The 13832-nt window shown below is 49.5% G+C and overlaps 1 protein-coding gene across 8 annotated transcripts in view; it reads left to right on the forward strand.

The window, feature by feature from the left end:
* PGS1 (phosphatidylglycerophosphate synthase 1) overlaps positions 1 to 13832 on the forward strand; it is a 46976-nt gene that overhangs the window by 18782 nt on the left and 14362 nt on the right. For all 8 annotated transcript variants that reach the window (XR_009552953.1, XR_009552952.1, XR_009552951.1 and 5 more), the window contains exons 5-7: positions 214 to 403; positions 1409 to 1587; positions 6472 to 6993. Coding sequence is in view for 3 of the 8 variants with exons in the window: in XM_060202851.1 (XP_060058834.1) it covers positions 214 to 403; positions 1409 to 1587; positions 6472 to 6993 (891 nt within the window). In the remaining 5 variants the exon portion in view is untranslated. The remainder of the gene's footprint in view (positions 1 to 213; positions 404 to 1408; positions 1588 to 6471; positions 6994 to 13832) is intronic.

Consider the following 13832-nt stretch of genomic DNA (forward strand, 5'->3'; position numbering starts at 1 on the left):
CCTGACTGGTGTAGTCTTGCCCTGAGGCATTTCTAGTGTCCAGGTGAAGGGCGATCTGGAGCAAATAGCTCTTGGTGGTCTGATCACTTTAGACAGACAGCCCAGGGGAGTGGGGACCTGGGGCAGGTCATTCTCACTGGCAGGCTAGGGTTTTCTGTTTTTGTTTTCTTCTTGGAGTGACTTGCATATCCATTTCCTTCTGTTTGTATTCAGGTAGGAAGAACTCTCGCACAATGCTGCTCCCACTCCTACAGAAGTTTCCAGAACAGGTCCGCGTCTCCCTCTTCCACACACCCAACCTGCGGGGACTGCTGCGGCTCCTGATCCCTGAACGTTTCAATGAGACCATTGGCCTCCAGCACATCAAAGTCTATCTCTTTGACAACAATGTCATCTTGAGTGGGTGAGTTTGCTCATTCTGGGCCCATGTCAGCAGATGATGGAACAGGGGAAATCTAGCTCCTTCAGCTTTCTTGAAACTTCTTTTACATACTTTCAGTTGAGTTCCCTTTGCAACAGCTGTGGCGCCACATCTGCCACTGAAGCTAGAAACACATGCAGAATGATTGAAAGCATAGGCCACTGAGCACTTCCTGTATTCTTGCCGCTGCGCACAGTCAGCTCTTTTTTCTAAAGACTTATTTATAGGAGAGAGAAGGGGAGGACCAGAGCATTTATCTATAGGAGGCGAGGCAGGGATTAAAATTAAACTAGGCGTAGTCTGGGAGGTGGCGCACTGATAAGGCTTTGGACTCTCAAGCATGAGGTCCTGAGTTGGATCTCCGGCAGCACATGTGCCAGAGTGATGTCTGGTTCTCTCTCTCTCCTCCTATCTTTCTCATAACTAAATAAATAAAATCTTAAAAAAAAAAAAGGAGTACTATGGATGGTTCAATGGTACTTTAAAAAAAAAATTAAACTAGGGACCTCATGCTTGCAAGTCACACATTTTACCTGCTGTTCCCCCTCATTCAGTTCTTGTGGACATTCAGTTCTGTGTTGCTTTCTCCTCTCCTAAGCCATGAGAAATCAGGGCTCACAGGAGAACAAATAACTTTGTCAGACAGAGCCAGGGGGGAAAAAAAAAGGTAGAACTGGCCTGGAACTCCATGTCCTTTTGATTCTAAATCATGGGTATGTGGGTAAGTTGCCTTGTAACTGCTGTCAATTTTTTCTCAGTAGGTTGGCAGTGCTATCACAAGAGGGATTTTGTGGTTTCTTTTCTGTGTCACCTTTGTACCATTCTGGCCTCTGCAGGACTTGTTCACACTCAGACCTGGTTGTCTGTGGACTGACTTTGTGTCCTGCTCCTGCTTGTCACACCCTGTTCTGCTGGCTAACGCAGACCGGGGCCGCTGGATCTTCATTTGCCCTCCCATTGAGATCCTACCTCCTCCTCTCCCTGCAGAGCCAACCTGAGTGACTCCTACTTCACCAACCGCCAGGATCGCTACGTGTTTTTGCAGGACTGCCCTGAGATTGCTGACTTCTTCACGGAGTTGGTGGATGCAGTCGGGGACGTGTCCCTGCAGCTGCAGGGGGATGACACGGTGCAGGTGGTAGAGGGCATGGCGCACCCTTACAAAGGTAGGGCCCCAGGCTCCGAAGCCTCCTGAGGTGGGGCAGGATGGGATGCAAACTGGAGGGAACATCCTGTTCCCTGCTGTGACACCTCCCCATGGCTTTAGCTGAGTGACAAGGTCTTGTGGTGCTTTTGTCTCGGGAGCCAGACAGTTGTGACTCACTGGTCATCAGTCATGCTTTATGGGCAGGTGGGAGTGTGGGCTGTGGGGTGAGGACCAGAAGCTTGCCTGGCATTTCCAAGAAGCAGCCTGCTGCATGGCTGCCCCCTTCAGACTTGCTTCTCACTCTCAGCCCTGCTGTGCCTGTGGCCTTCTGTCTGGAAAGTGAAATGGGAGAGCCCTCAACTCCACTGGAAATGCACATCTGGGCAGTGAGTCTTCTAGGACATTTGTATTCCTGACATGCTTGTGGCTTCCTGGTGGCCTGGAGGAGGGTCGACTGCTGAATTAGCAGCAAAGCCAGTAGTGTAGGGGAGGGGCTTGAATGTGGACCCTTTGAGATGCTCCAGCGGTTCAGAGCCTGATAGAGAAGCAGCAAAGAGGGATACCTGGTGAACACCTCTGCTCCTGAACCCAGGGCCAAGGAGCCAGCCTTATTTCTGTGCCTGTCCTGCCCATGGCAGATTGCACACTTAGTTAGAACTTTCATAATTTACCTTTCATCAGTAAAAGATTTGTGGAAATCTGTTTGCTTTCTTGTTGAACGAGTGTCCAGCTCTCCATTATCCTCATTATCCTGCTGTTTGGCTCACAAAGCCATGGTCTAACTTACAGAGTGGAATACGCTGACAGAAGATCCCCCAAGTTCAGAGATGAGTGGGTCAGAGTGCTGGAGTGAGGAGGGCGCCCGGGCTGGTGCAAGAAGGTCTTTCCATGGATGTGAGGGCGATCCGGCTGCGACATCTGTCACCCCATTGATTGCCAGGGTTGATTCGGCTGATCTGGCTGGCTAGGCGGGTGTTCCCTTCCTCCCTCAGTGCTCTGTGTGTGTTCCTCCCGGAGCTGCGCACTGGGTCAGAGAGGACGGCCTTCCCCGAATAGAGACGGACCGGTCTTTGGTATACGAGTAGCTGCACTACCCTGCTAGAGCCTCCAAACAAACTCTCAAGAGGGTCTCTCCACACGAGGGACGCCCACAGTCATGGGAAGGACGCAATCTTCTTCTCACAGCCCAACATGGCATGTGGGATGACTGTTCCCCTCCGGTAGTATCACCACAACCCCAGCCTATCTCTGTTCTGTACCTTAGTCCCAGAGTACATTCGTGTCCTCCTGTCCCTACTCATACAGAGGAGGATACCGGGACAGTTATCCTCCCCTCTCTTTCATTCTTTTCATCCTCCTTCCCCTTCCTTTTCCTTCCTTTCCCTTCCCTCCCCTTCCCACCTCCCCCACTCCCTCCTCTTCCTCCCCTCCCCTTTGTTATCACCAAGGCTTTACTGCCCTGGGCTGAATTTTTCAGATTGAGCAAGACAGAGAGGGAAAGACTTCACAAAACCAAAGCTTCCTCCAGTGCAGTGGGGCTGGGCTTCAACCAAATGAGCTATTTTGTCAGCCTCACTCTGTTTTTCAGTTCCTTTGGAGGGAGGCCAGGTGATGGTGCACCTGCTTGAGCACAAGTCACAATGTGCAAGGAGTCAGGTTCAAACCCAGACCCCACCTGTAGGGGGAATGCTTTGCAAATGGTGAAGAAATGCTGCAGGTGTCTCACTTTCTCTCTCCCTATTTCCCCCATCCCGCTCAATTTCTGTCTCTATCAAGTAAATAAAATATTTAAATTGATTTATAGATTTATTAATGGGGCCAGGGGAAAGAAAGAAAGGATCAGAGCATCACTTTGGCACATATGATACTGGAGATTGAACTTGGAACCTCATGTTTGAGGGTCCATTGTACTAGCCACTGCCTAGGAGCTTCCTTTTTCTTTCTTTTTTTATCTCCAGTGTTATTGCTGGGGCTTGGTGCCTGCGTTATGAATTCACTGCTCCTGGAGGCTATTTTTCCCTTTTGTTGTTTATCGTTGTTGTTATTGTTATTATTATTGCTGTTGTTATTGCTGTCATTATTGTTGGATAGGACAGAGAGAAATCGAGAGAGGACGAAAGACAGAGAAGGGGAGAGAAAGACAGACACCTGCAGATCTGCTTCACTGCTTAGGAAGCGACCTTCCTGCAGGTGGGGAGCTGGGGGATCGAACTGGGATCCTTGAGTCTGTCCTTGCGCTTTGCGCCACGTGTGCTTAACCTGCTGTGCTACTGCCTGGCCCCCTCCTTTTTCATTCTTTTTTTTTAAAGAATTTATTTATTCATGAGAAAGATGGAAGGAGAGAGGGAAAGAACCAGACATCACTCTGGTACATGTGCTGCCAGGGATTGAACTTAGGACCTCATGGTTGAGAATCCAATGCTTTATCCACTGTGCCAACTCCCAGACCACATATGATCATTTTCTTTTTTTTTTAATTACTTATTTATTTATTACTGGATAGACAGAGAGAAATTGAGAGGGGAGAGAGACAGGGAGACACCTACAGCTCTACTTCACCACTTATGAAGCTTTCCCCCTGCAGGTGGGGACCAGGGGCTTGAACATGGGTCCTTATGCACTGTAATGTGTGCGCTTAACCAGGTGTGCCACCACCTGGCCCCCTTTGTCATTCTTGATCACCCTTGCCAACAGATTTTCTTTTTTAAAGACAAAAATTTTTTTCTTTCTTTTTTATTTTTTTTATATTTATTTATTCCCTTTTGTTGCTCTTGTTTTCTTATTGTTGTTGTAGTTATTTATTGTTGTTGTTACTGATGTTGTCATTGTTGGATAGAACAGAGAGAAATGGAGAGAGATGGGGAGCATGTGCCAGAGTGATGTCTGGTTCTTTCTCTCTCCTCCTGTCTTTCTCATAAATAAAATCTTTTAAAAAATATTTCTTTTTTAATATTTATTCCTTTTTGTTGCCCTTGTTTTTTATTGTTGTAGCTATTATTGTTGCTGTTATTGGTGTCATTGTTGCTGGATAGGACAGGGAGAAATGGAAAGAGGAGAGTAAGACAGAGGGGGAAAGAAAGACAGACACCTGCAGACCTGCTTCACCGCTTGTGAAGCGACTCCCCTGCAGGTGGGGAGCCGGGGGTTCGAACCAGGATCCTTACTCTGGTCCTTGTGCTTCGCACCACCTGCATTTAACCCACTGCGCTACTGCCGGACTCCCAAAAATACCTCTTTACTTAGTGACTAGAGACAGAAATTGAGAGGGAAGGGAAGATAGACATCTGCATCACTACTTTACTGATTCTGAAGCTTCCCCCCCTGTAGGTGAAGACTGGGGGCTTGAACCCAGGTCCTTGCACATGGCAACATACGTGCTCAACCAGGCATGCTACTGTCTGGTCCCTGCCTTTTTATTTTATTGTTCATTTATTTTGGATGGACTCAAAGAAGTTGAGAGGGAAGGAGTAGGTGGGGTGCACCTGCAGCACTGTTTCACTGCTTATGCAGCTTCCCCTGCGGGTGGGCACCAGGCACCAGGTCCTTGTGCACCGTAATGTTTTCACTCAGCCAGTTGTGCCACTACCCTGCCTGATTTTTTAATTTTAAGTGAGAGAGAAGGAGATGATGAGAGAGAGAACAATAGCATTACTCACATGGTATGCCAAGGATCAAACCTGGGACCTCATGCTTGAGAGTCCAATGTTTTATCCACAGTGCCACTGCCTAGGCTGTGTGCATAGCTTTTGAGAGAACCGAACTTTTTTTTTTTTTTTGCTAATGTATATATATATTTTTTTGTAATTGGGATTAATGGTTTATAGCAAATAAAGTTTTTGATACATGTGTAAAAGTCTCTCAGTTTTCTGCAGAACATTCTCAACCCCAGCAGAACATTCTCATGCACCAGGACTTGGCCCACCCCCACTGCACCCCAATCCCCATCCTTTACTATATTTAATGTGAGCGCTTAACCAGGTGTACCACCACCTGGCCCCCATCTTATTTTCATGAAGTGCTAGGGATTGAACTCAGAACTTCACAAATGCAAGGCATGTGCTCTACCAGCTTTTAAGTCATTTCCCTTTATGTGTCTGGACAGCTTCTTGTCACCATTGTCCTATGCAAATTCTCAGGACCCTGAGCCTGCCTCAGGATGCTTTGCCCTTGGGAAGACTCTCTTGTGCCACCCACTGGCAACTTTTCCTACTCAGAATTCTGCCAGTACTTTGTGACACGCCTGCCTCGTGGTTCAAGGCTCTCACCATCTTTTTGGTCATACTTACATGTGTCTCTTCATGGGGGCGATGTTCTGGAGTGTGGTGTGCTCATTCCGTACCAGGCACAGCTGTGCAGCTTAGGTACCAGAGGCCTCCTCCCAGCTGGATATCCAACCCCCACACCCCTAGGGTCCCACTGCCCTGATTTCTGTCACCTTCAGGTTGTGGTGCCTGCTTTTGAGCCCTTTATAAGTGGAATTGGCAGAGGCCTGTTTAACTCCCACTGAGTTCAGGCTCCTCACAGACAAGGCACTGTCCACAAGGATCACTGCTTGAGGCCACCTACCTCTTGTTTAATAGAAACACGTTCAGGGGCAGGGGCGACAGCATAATGGTTATGCAAACAGACCCTCATGCCTGAGGCTCCTAAGTCCCAGGTTCAATTCCCCGCATCACCATAAGCCAGAGCTGAGCAGTGCTCTGGTGTTTCTCTCTGTGTGTGTCTCTCTGCATCTCTCTCAAAAATAAAATTAATAAAACAAAATTTAGAAGGAACACATTCAGTACACAGTTGGGTGTGGGGTTTGTGCTTGCTTGTCGAGTGCGTGTCCCCTCTGCTGGGCAGAGGAAGTCCAGAGTCTCTTCTTCTCTCCCCTTTACTCCTTTCCTGTGTTCCCCTCTAGGTGACCGGGCTGCGTATTGCAAGGCAGCCAACAAGAGGGTGATGGACGTGATCAACTCGGCCAGGACCCGCCAGCAAATGCTGCACGCCCAGACCTTCCACGGTGACTCCCTTTTGACTCAGGAAGATGCTGCTGCTGCGGGTGATCGGAGGCCAGCCCCAGACACCTGGATTTACCCCTTGATCCAGATGAAGCCCTTTGAGATCCAGATAGATGAAATCGTCACCGAGACCCTGCTGACTGAGGCTGAGCGGGGTGCCAGGGTCTACCTCACCACTGGCTACTTCAACCTGACTCAGGCCTACATGGACCTGGTCTTGGGCACACGGGCCGAGTACCAGATCCTATTGGCCTCCCCAGAGGTCAATGGCTTTTTTGGGGCCAAAGGGGTGGCAGGTGCCATCCCAGCAGCCTATGTGCACATTGAGCGGCAGTTCTACCGGGAGGTGTGCAGCCTGGGGCAGCAGGAGCGGGTCCAGCTACAGGAGTACTGGCGGAGGGACTGGACATTTCATGCCAAAGGTACGTGTCACTGTAGAGCACTGCCCTGGCATAGCCCCCCTACTCCCAGCTCCCTGGTCAGTGCTCTGCCCCTTCTCCTGTGCCCTGCAGTTGTGTTACTCTTTTTAAAATATTTATTTATTTATTTATTTCCTTTTAAAAAAATTTATTGTTGTAATTGTTATTGATGTCGTTGTTAGGACAGAGAGAAATGGAGAGAGGAGGGGAAGATGGGGAGAGAAAGAGACACCTGCAGACCTGCTTCACCACTTATGAAGCGACCCCCCCCCACCCCCCGCAGGTGGGGAGCCAGGTGCTCGAACCGGGATCCTTATGCCAATCCTTGTTCTTTGCACCACCTGCGCTTAACCTGCTGCGCTACCGCTTGACTCCCCAGTTGTGCCACTCTTATAGTGGTCAGCCCAGGGATGCAGAATCTCCCTTCTGTGAACCAAAAGTGTCATTCATTTCCCTAGTGCTGCGTGATTTGGAAGACTCATTTATTTTTGTGAAGGAGAGAGACCAGATGTTCTGCTTAGGTCTGGCATGTGTGTTTTGGGGGGCTGGACCTTCAGGTGTACAGCATGGTGTTTTAAAAACTTTCCAGGTGATTGTGATGCTTAGCCAGTGTAATGTCTCAAAATGGTGACACTTCTGTCCTCCCGGGTGGTTCTGCTTCCTACAGTGAGGCCATGGGCCTGCTCAGGCAGGTGGTGCACCGGTCCATTGTGCCTCCGGGCTGATGGGGGCATGTGTCATGGGGTAAGCAGACTGGTGGACAGTGTCTCGGGGCAGGTAGGTTCAGCTGCTGCGGGATACGGGAAGTACTTAGTACTTAGCTCGGTCACTTCTGAGAATAACACTGATACCTGGGGGTGGGGTACTAAAAGGCAGAGCAGAGCAGTGGCAGAAGCTCTGAGCTGCAAAGAGGATGCACCGGCCTGGCCATGTGTACCTGACACAGTGCAGAGGCACACACAAGTGGCTCTCTCGCTTTCTACTTGGGTACTGACTCGGTAAGAGGGCTCCTGGTTTCTTGGGGACCCCAGCTCAGCCCAGCCTTCAGTTTGACTTCTTTGTGTGTGTCTCCCCTAAAGCTACACTCATAAATGTGGAGTGACTCTGCAGTCACAGTTGAGACAGAAACACCTAACCGGCTTTTCCAGTGTGCCTTGCCTTTTCCCGGACTGGTGTGCCCCTGCCATGTCCTCCCTGTGTGGGTGGAGATCCGTAGTCTGGGAGCCCTGGGTGAGTGGGGAAGACGGGATCCCAGGGAACATGCCTGCACGGGTGAGAGAGGAGGTGGCGGGAAGGATGCTCCTGAGAGCAGGGGGGTGGGTGGGCGGGGCTCAACTAATATCTAGGAATCAGGGTGGTCACTCAGTGCCGAGGATTTGATTGATAGCCAGGAGGGACATAAGTCAGCCTCCCTGCCTTTTTTAAAGAATTTATTCATGAGAGAGAGACAGAAAGAACCAGATATCACTCTGGCACATGTGCTGCTGGTGATCAAACTTGGGACCTCATGGTTAATTAAGAGTCCAATGCTTTATCCACTGCACCACTTCCTGGACCACATTCCACCCCCCCTTTTTTTTTTTTAATATTCATTCTTTGATTTTATTTATTTTATTTTTTTTATGGTCAGTCCCCAGGGCTCCCCACCCCAACAGTGCCCTGCTCAGCTCTGACTTACGGTGATTCAGGGGCTGGAACCTAAGGCCTCAGAGCCTCAGGCATGAAAGGTGTTGCTTAAACCACTGTGCTGTCTCTCTGCTGTGTGACCCCTGCCCCTAGAAATTTGGAATGAGCAGGCAGCCCAGATAGTGGTCTGGATTAGAGATAGGAGCTATGTGCCATTTATTGCTACTGACTTTCTTTTTTTTTTTTTTTTTTGCCTCCAGGGTTATCACTTGAGCTTGTTGCCTGCACTATGAGTCCACTGCTCCTGGCGGCCATTTTTTCTTTTCTTTTAATTGATAGGACAGAGAAAAATTGAGAGGGGAGGGGGAGATTAAGAGGGAGAAAGTCAGACACCTGCAGAGCTGCTTGTAAAGTGACTGATGGGGAGCCAGGGCTCAAACTGGGATCCTTGTGCAGGCGTTTGCTCTTTGTACTACGTGCACTTAATCCAGTGTTTCATCACTGGGCCCCCGCTACTGACTTTCTACTTTGCAAAGCCTGTGCTAGGTATAAGCAGTGTGTCTGCTTGCATGTGCTGAAGGCTGTGCAGGCAACCTCCTTACCCACACACATTCCTATAGGATGGGCCTGGGCTGCTCACAGCTTTTTTTTTTTTTTTTTTTTCCAATTCCTTGAGCAAGGAGATGGGGCCGGGCCTGCATTCTTCATCAGCCCTGTGTAGCTTGGATTTCGGGTTGTGGTGGTTCTGAGGGTGACTGTGTGGAACATCCAGGGAGGGGCGAGCTCGGGCACTGGTGCAGGAGAGCTCCACGGGTCCTTCCCTCGGGAGGCTGATGCCTCAGGAGGGGAGAAGCAGCCGCCTCATGGGCAGTGACCAGACAGGTCAGTAGGTGCAGGGGGAATCTCAGATCAGTGAGTGACAGGGCACATTCCCTGGAATCTTTTATCTTATCAGGTGTTGCTTGGAGGACTGCACAGTAGCTCAGATGCTTCGATAGGGTGACTGTGTGTGATCAGAGTTTACTCTGCTTGCTGGACTGAGCAGAGGCAGTACTCAGACTCAGACTCAGACTCAGACTGTTGCTTTTTAGACTTCTGTAGTACAGAAGTGGAACTCAGATGTCAGCACTCAATTAAACCAATTGTTTTGAAGAACTTTCTACTATTTTTGTGGTGTGTATGTGTGTGTGTGTGTGTGTGTATTTGCCTCCAGGGTTATCATTGGGATTCAGTGTCTGCCCAATTTCATTGTTCCAAGAGTCTGTTTGCCTGCCTGCCTGCCTTTTTCCCCCCCTTTCTTCCAGAGCAGTGCTTAGCTCTGGCTTATGGTTGTGTGGGAGATTGTACCTTGGACTTTGGAGCCTCAGCCATGAGGATCTCTTTGCATAGCCATATGCTGTCTAACCCTTTTTTAAAAAAATATTTTATTTATTTATTAGAGACAAATTTAGAGGTGAGAGGGAGATTGAGAGAGAAAGAAACACCTGTAGCCTTGCTTCACCACTTTTGAAGCAACCCCCTTGCAGGTGGGGACCAGGGGCTTGAACCTGGGTCCTTTTGCATTGCAATGTATGTGGCTTAACCAGGTGCACCACCACCTGGCCCCTACCCCTTTTTGTTATCAAAGAGTAAGAGACAGTGAGGGAGGAAGCGAGAGACAGAAGGGGAGACACCTGTAGCACGGCTCCACTGCTTGGGAAGCTTCCCCAGGTAGAGACTGGGGCGTGAACCCGGTCCTGGTGTCTGGTAATGTGTGTGTGCTCAACTGGAGCGGCCGCCACCCAGCCCCAGAACCTTCCACTGTTACAGACATGCACGCAAAGCACAGCTCAGATGAGCAGCACTCCACAGATAGTAGAGCAGTGCTTGGTTTGCACATTTTCTGTCTCACCTGTAAAAAAAAGAATGAAAGGGGGGGGTCGGGCAGTAGTGCAGTGCAAGGACCGGCGTAAGGATCCCGGTTCGAGCCCCCGGCTCCCCACCTGCAGGGGAGTCGCTTCACAGGCGGTGAAGCAGGTCTGCAGGTGTCTGTCTTTCTCTCCCCCTCTCTGTCTTCCCCTCCTCTCTCCATTTCTCCTCTGTCCTATCCAACAACAACTACATCAGTAACTACAATAATAAAACAACAAGGGCAACAAAAGAGAAATAAATATTAAAAAAAAAAGAAAAAAACTTTAAAAAATGAAAAAGAAGAGTCTGGGCAAGGGAGGTGGCTTTGGGGCAGTGTTATGTGTGAGACCAAGTTTGGTTTCTGGCACTGCATCAAGGAAACACTGAAGTCACTCCTGAATGCATGATTTGGTAAAGAGGGTGGAGCTTTGAAGCCTGAGCTTCAACTCACATTTACCAGGGACCCGATTCAAGTTCTTTTTAAAATGGGGCTACGACACTAGATTACTTTCTGGAGACAAGGGTGATGTGACATAGCAGTTCAGAGTTGAGGAGAGAGCTCACGGTCAGACCTGAGTGCAGCTGGTCTAGGAGCCCTAGTCTCTTAGTTCTGTGTCTGCTGTCCCTGTCGTCTGTGAAGGTGACGCAGGGTTTCCCTACAGCCCTTGGCCTGTTGGGCAGCCTGTGGGGGTTGGGCAAGGGTCCGAGCTAGACGTTGGGCAGCGGGCACTTATCTTCATTCCTAGTCAGCTTCCTGTCCTCTGGGTCTCACTCCTTCCCTTGTAGACGAGGTGGGTCAAGGTCCTGGGATCAGGCAGGGCCAGACTGAGCTGTGGCCCCTAGACTCTGGGCCTGCCCTCTGCATCTGCTTGTTGTGTGGGGCGTAGGTGCGCAGGCACTGCTCTTGCTAGGCTGGCTTTTGTAATTGTCACAACTGAAATGATCACCTATTTACTTATGTTTAATTTTTTAAAATTATCTTCATTTATTGGATAGAGACAGAAATTGAGAAGCGAGGGGAAGATAGGGAGAGAGACAGAGAGACACCTGCAGCACTGCTTCACCACTCACAGAGCTTTCCCTCTGTAGGTGGGGACCGGGGACTCAAACCTGGGTCCTTGTACACTGTAACATGTGTGCTCAAACAAGTGTGCCACCACTTGGCCCTCTGTTTATTTATTTTTTTATAATGTTTTATTGACACCAAGTTTATTGCTGTGACTTGGTGCCAGTGCTGCAAATCTACCAATTCTGGTAGCCATTTTCCCCTTCTTTTTCCTCCTTTCTATTTTATTTGATAAGACAGAAAAATTGAGAGGGAAAGGGAGATAATGAGGGAGAGGAAGAGAAAGGCACCTGCGGGAGTCGGGTGGTAGCACAGTGGGTTAAGCACACATGGCACAAAGCGCAAGGACCAGCGTAAGGATCCCAGTTCGAGCCCCCGGCTCCCCACCTGCAGGGGAGTCATTTCACAAGTGGTGAAGCAGGTCTGCAGGTGTCTGTCTTTCTCTCCCCCTCTGTCTTCCCCTCCTCTCTCCATTTCTCTCTGTCTTATCCAATAACAACGTCATCAATAATAACTACAACAATAAAACAACAGGGACAACAAAAGGGAATAAATAAAATTTAATAATATTTAATGAATATTTATTTAATAAATATTTAATAAAATTAAATATTTAATAAATATTATTTAAATAATATTTTTAAAAAGAAAGGCACCTGCAGACCTGCTTCACTGCTTGAAAAGCATCCTCCCAGCATGTGGGGGAGTAGGTGCTCAAACCCAGGTTCACGTGTGCGGCACATGTGCGTTCAGCCGGGTGTGCCACCACCTGCCCTCACTCACATGTTTTAAAATTTAATTGCTTAGAACCGTTTAGGCTCATAGCAAACATGAGCAGAAAGTAGGTTCTTGTATTCTCACTCGCCACTGTCATCACTTCAGTGAGCAGTGAGCAAGTCTTCCTAGACACATCATTAGTGCTTGGAGTCCAAGCCGGCATTAGGGTTCAGTCTTGACACGGTGCTCTCTGTGGGTTTGAACACATGGATCATCTCCTGCGACCATCAGTTTAGGGTCATTGCAGAGTACCTTCTCTGCCCTAAAGACCCTCTGTGCACTCACCGCCTCTTCCTCCCTCTCCCCACCCCACTAACCCTCAACCTCTTTACTCTCTAGTTTTGCCTTTTCCAGAGAGCCAGAGAGTTGGACATACAGCGCAGCCTGTTCAGACTGGATTCTCAACAAGTGACACACATTCTTTCACATTTGTCCAGGGCCTGCTTGCGCCTTTTCCACCTGCTACAGAGTATCCCCTATTCCAGGATTCCCCTGTGGAGCCTGGTCCTTGCTTGGAGGGGAGACCAGGGCGCAGGAGCAATGGCTCTGTTAGCTGGTGTGAGTTGTGCATCTTCCCTGTGCCCGCTGCCTCACCTTGGGGTTCTGGAGAGACAGCGGTCTGTGGGGCGCCTGCTGGCGTGTGACACGTGCAGCCTGGTTCTCACAGTGCTCAGCCCCTGAGAGGACTTCTGGCTGGGAGCCGACAATGCAGCTTTCAGCCTTGCTGAAGCCCTCAGCCAGCAGCCCTCCCACCCACACTGAGCCCATGGCCTCACAGGGAGGAGTAGGAAAGTGAGTTTGAAGAGGCGGGCACAGGGCTCACCTGCATGTAATAAACCAGCTGGATGGGGCATACCAGCTCTCCCAGCACAGTGTGTGTGGCAGGGTGGGGCCGAGCCCGTGGATTAAGAGGTTTCTGCCTCTTGCTGACAGAAGAGTCTGTTAATGATTGTGCGAGTTGTCAGTGCTTTCACGGCCTTCCTGATAGGCCTGTTGGCACAGCGCCCACAGGTGAACTTACAGGGCAAGTGGGGCAGCTCCGCCCCGCCTGCCTGACGCACACACTTGGGAACTCCACAGGTGACAGGTGCACTCACCCTCCAGGCCCTGGAGGTTTTCAGTGCTGTCAGTGCTCAGCCACTGAAGAGCAGGGCTGTGATGACTTCTCTCCCTCCTTTGTTTTTGTTGTTTTGTATTTTATCTTATTTTACCAGAGCACTGCTCAGCTCTGGCTAATGGTGGCATGTGGGATCGAACCTGTGACCTCGGAGCCTCAGGCATCAGAGTCTATTTGCATAACCATTATGCTTATCTCCCCCACCTTCTTTGTTTTTGTAGGGATTCCGGGACCCTCGGAAATTTATTGCAAAACATTGTGAGGGAGGTGAGAGAGGCCTTTGACCTAAAATGTTCAGTGCCCCTCCTGTAGAGTCACAGAGCTGTCTTACACTTAGTCATTGGTGATGAGATGCCTGCCTGCCTG

Source organism: Erinaceus europaeus, chromosome 12 (assembly GCF_950295315.1).
Source record: "Erinaceus europaeus chromosome 12, mEriEur2.1, whole genome shotgun sequence".
NCBI lineage: Eukaryota > Metazoa > Chordata > Mammalia > Eulipotyphla > Erinaceidae > Erinaceus > Erinaceus europaeus.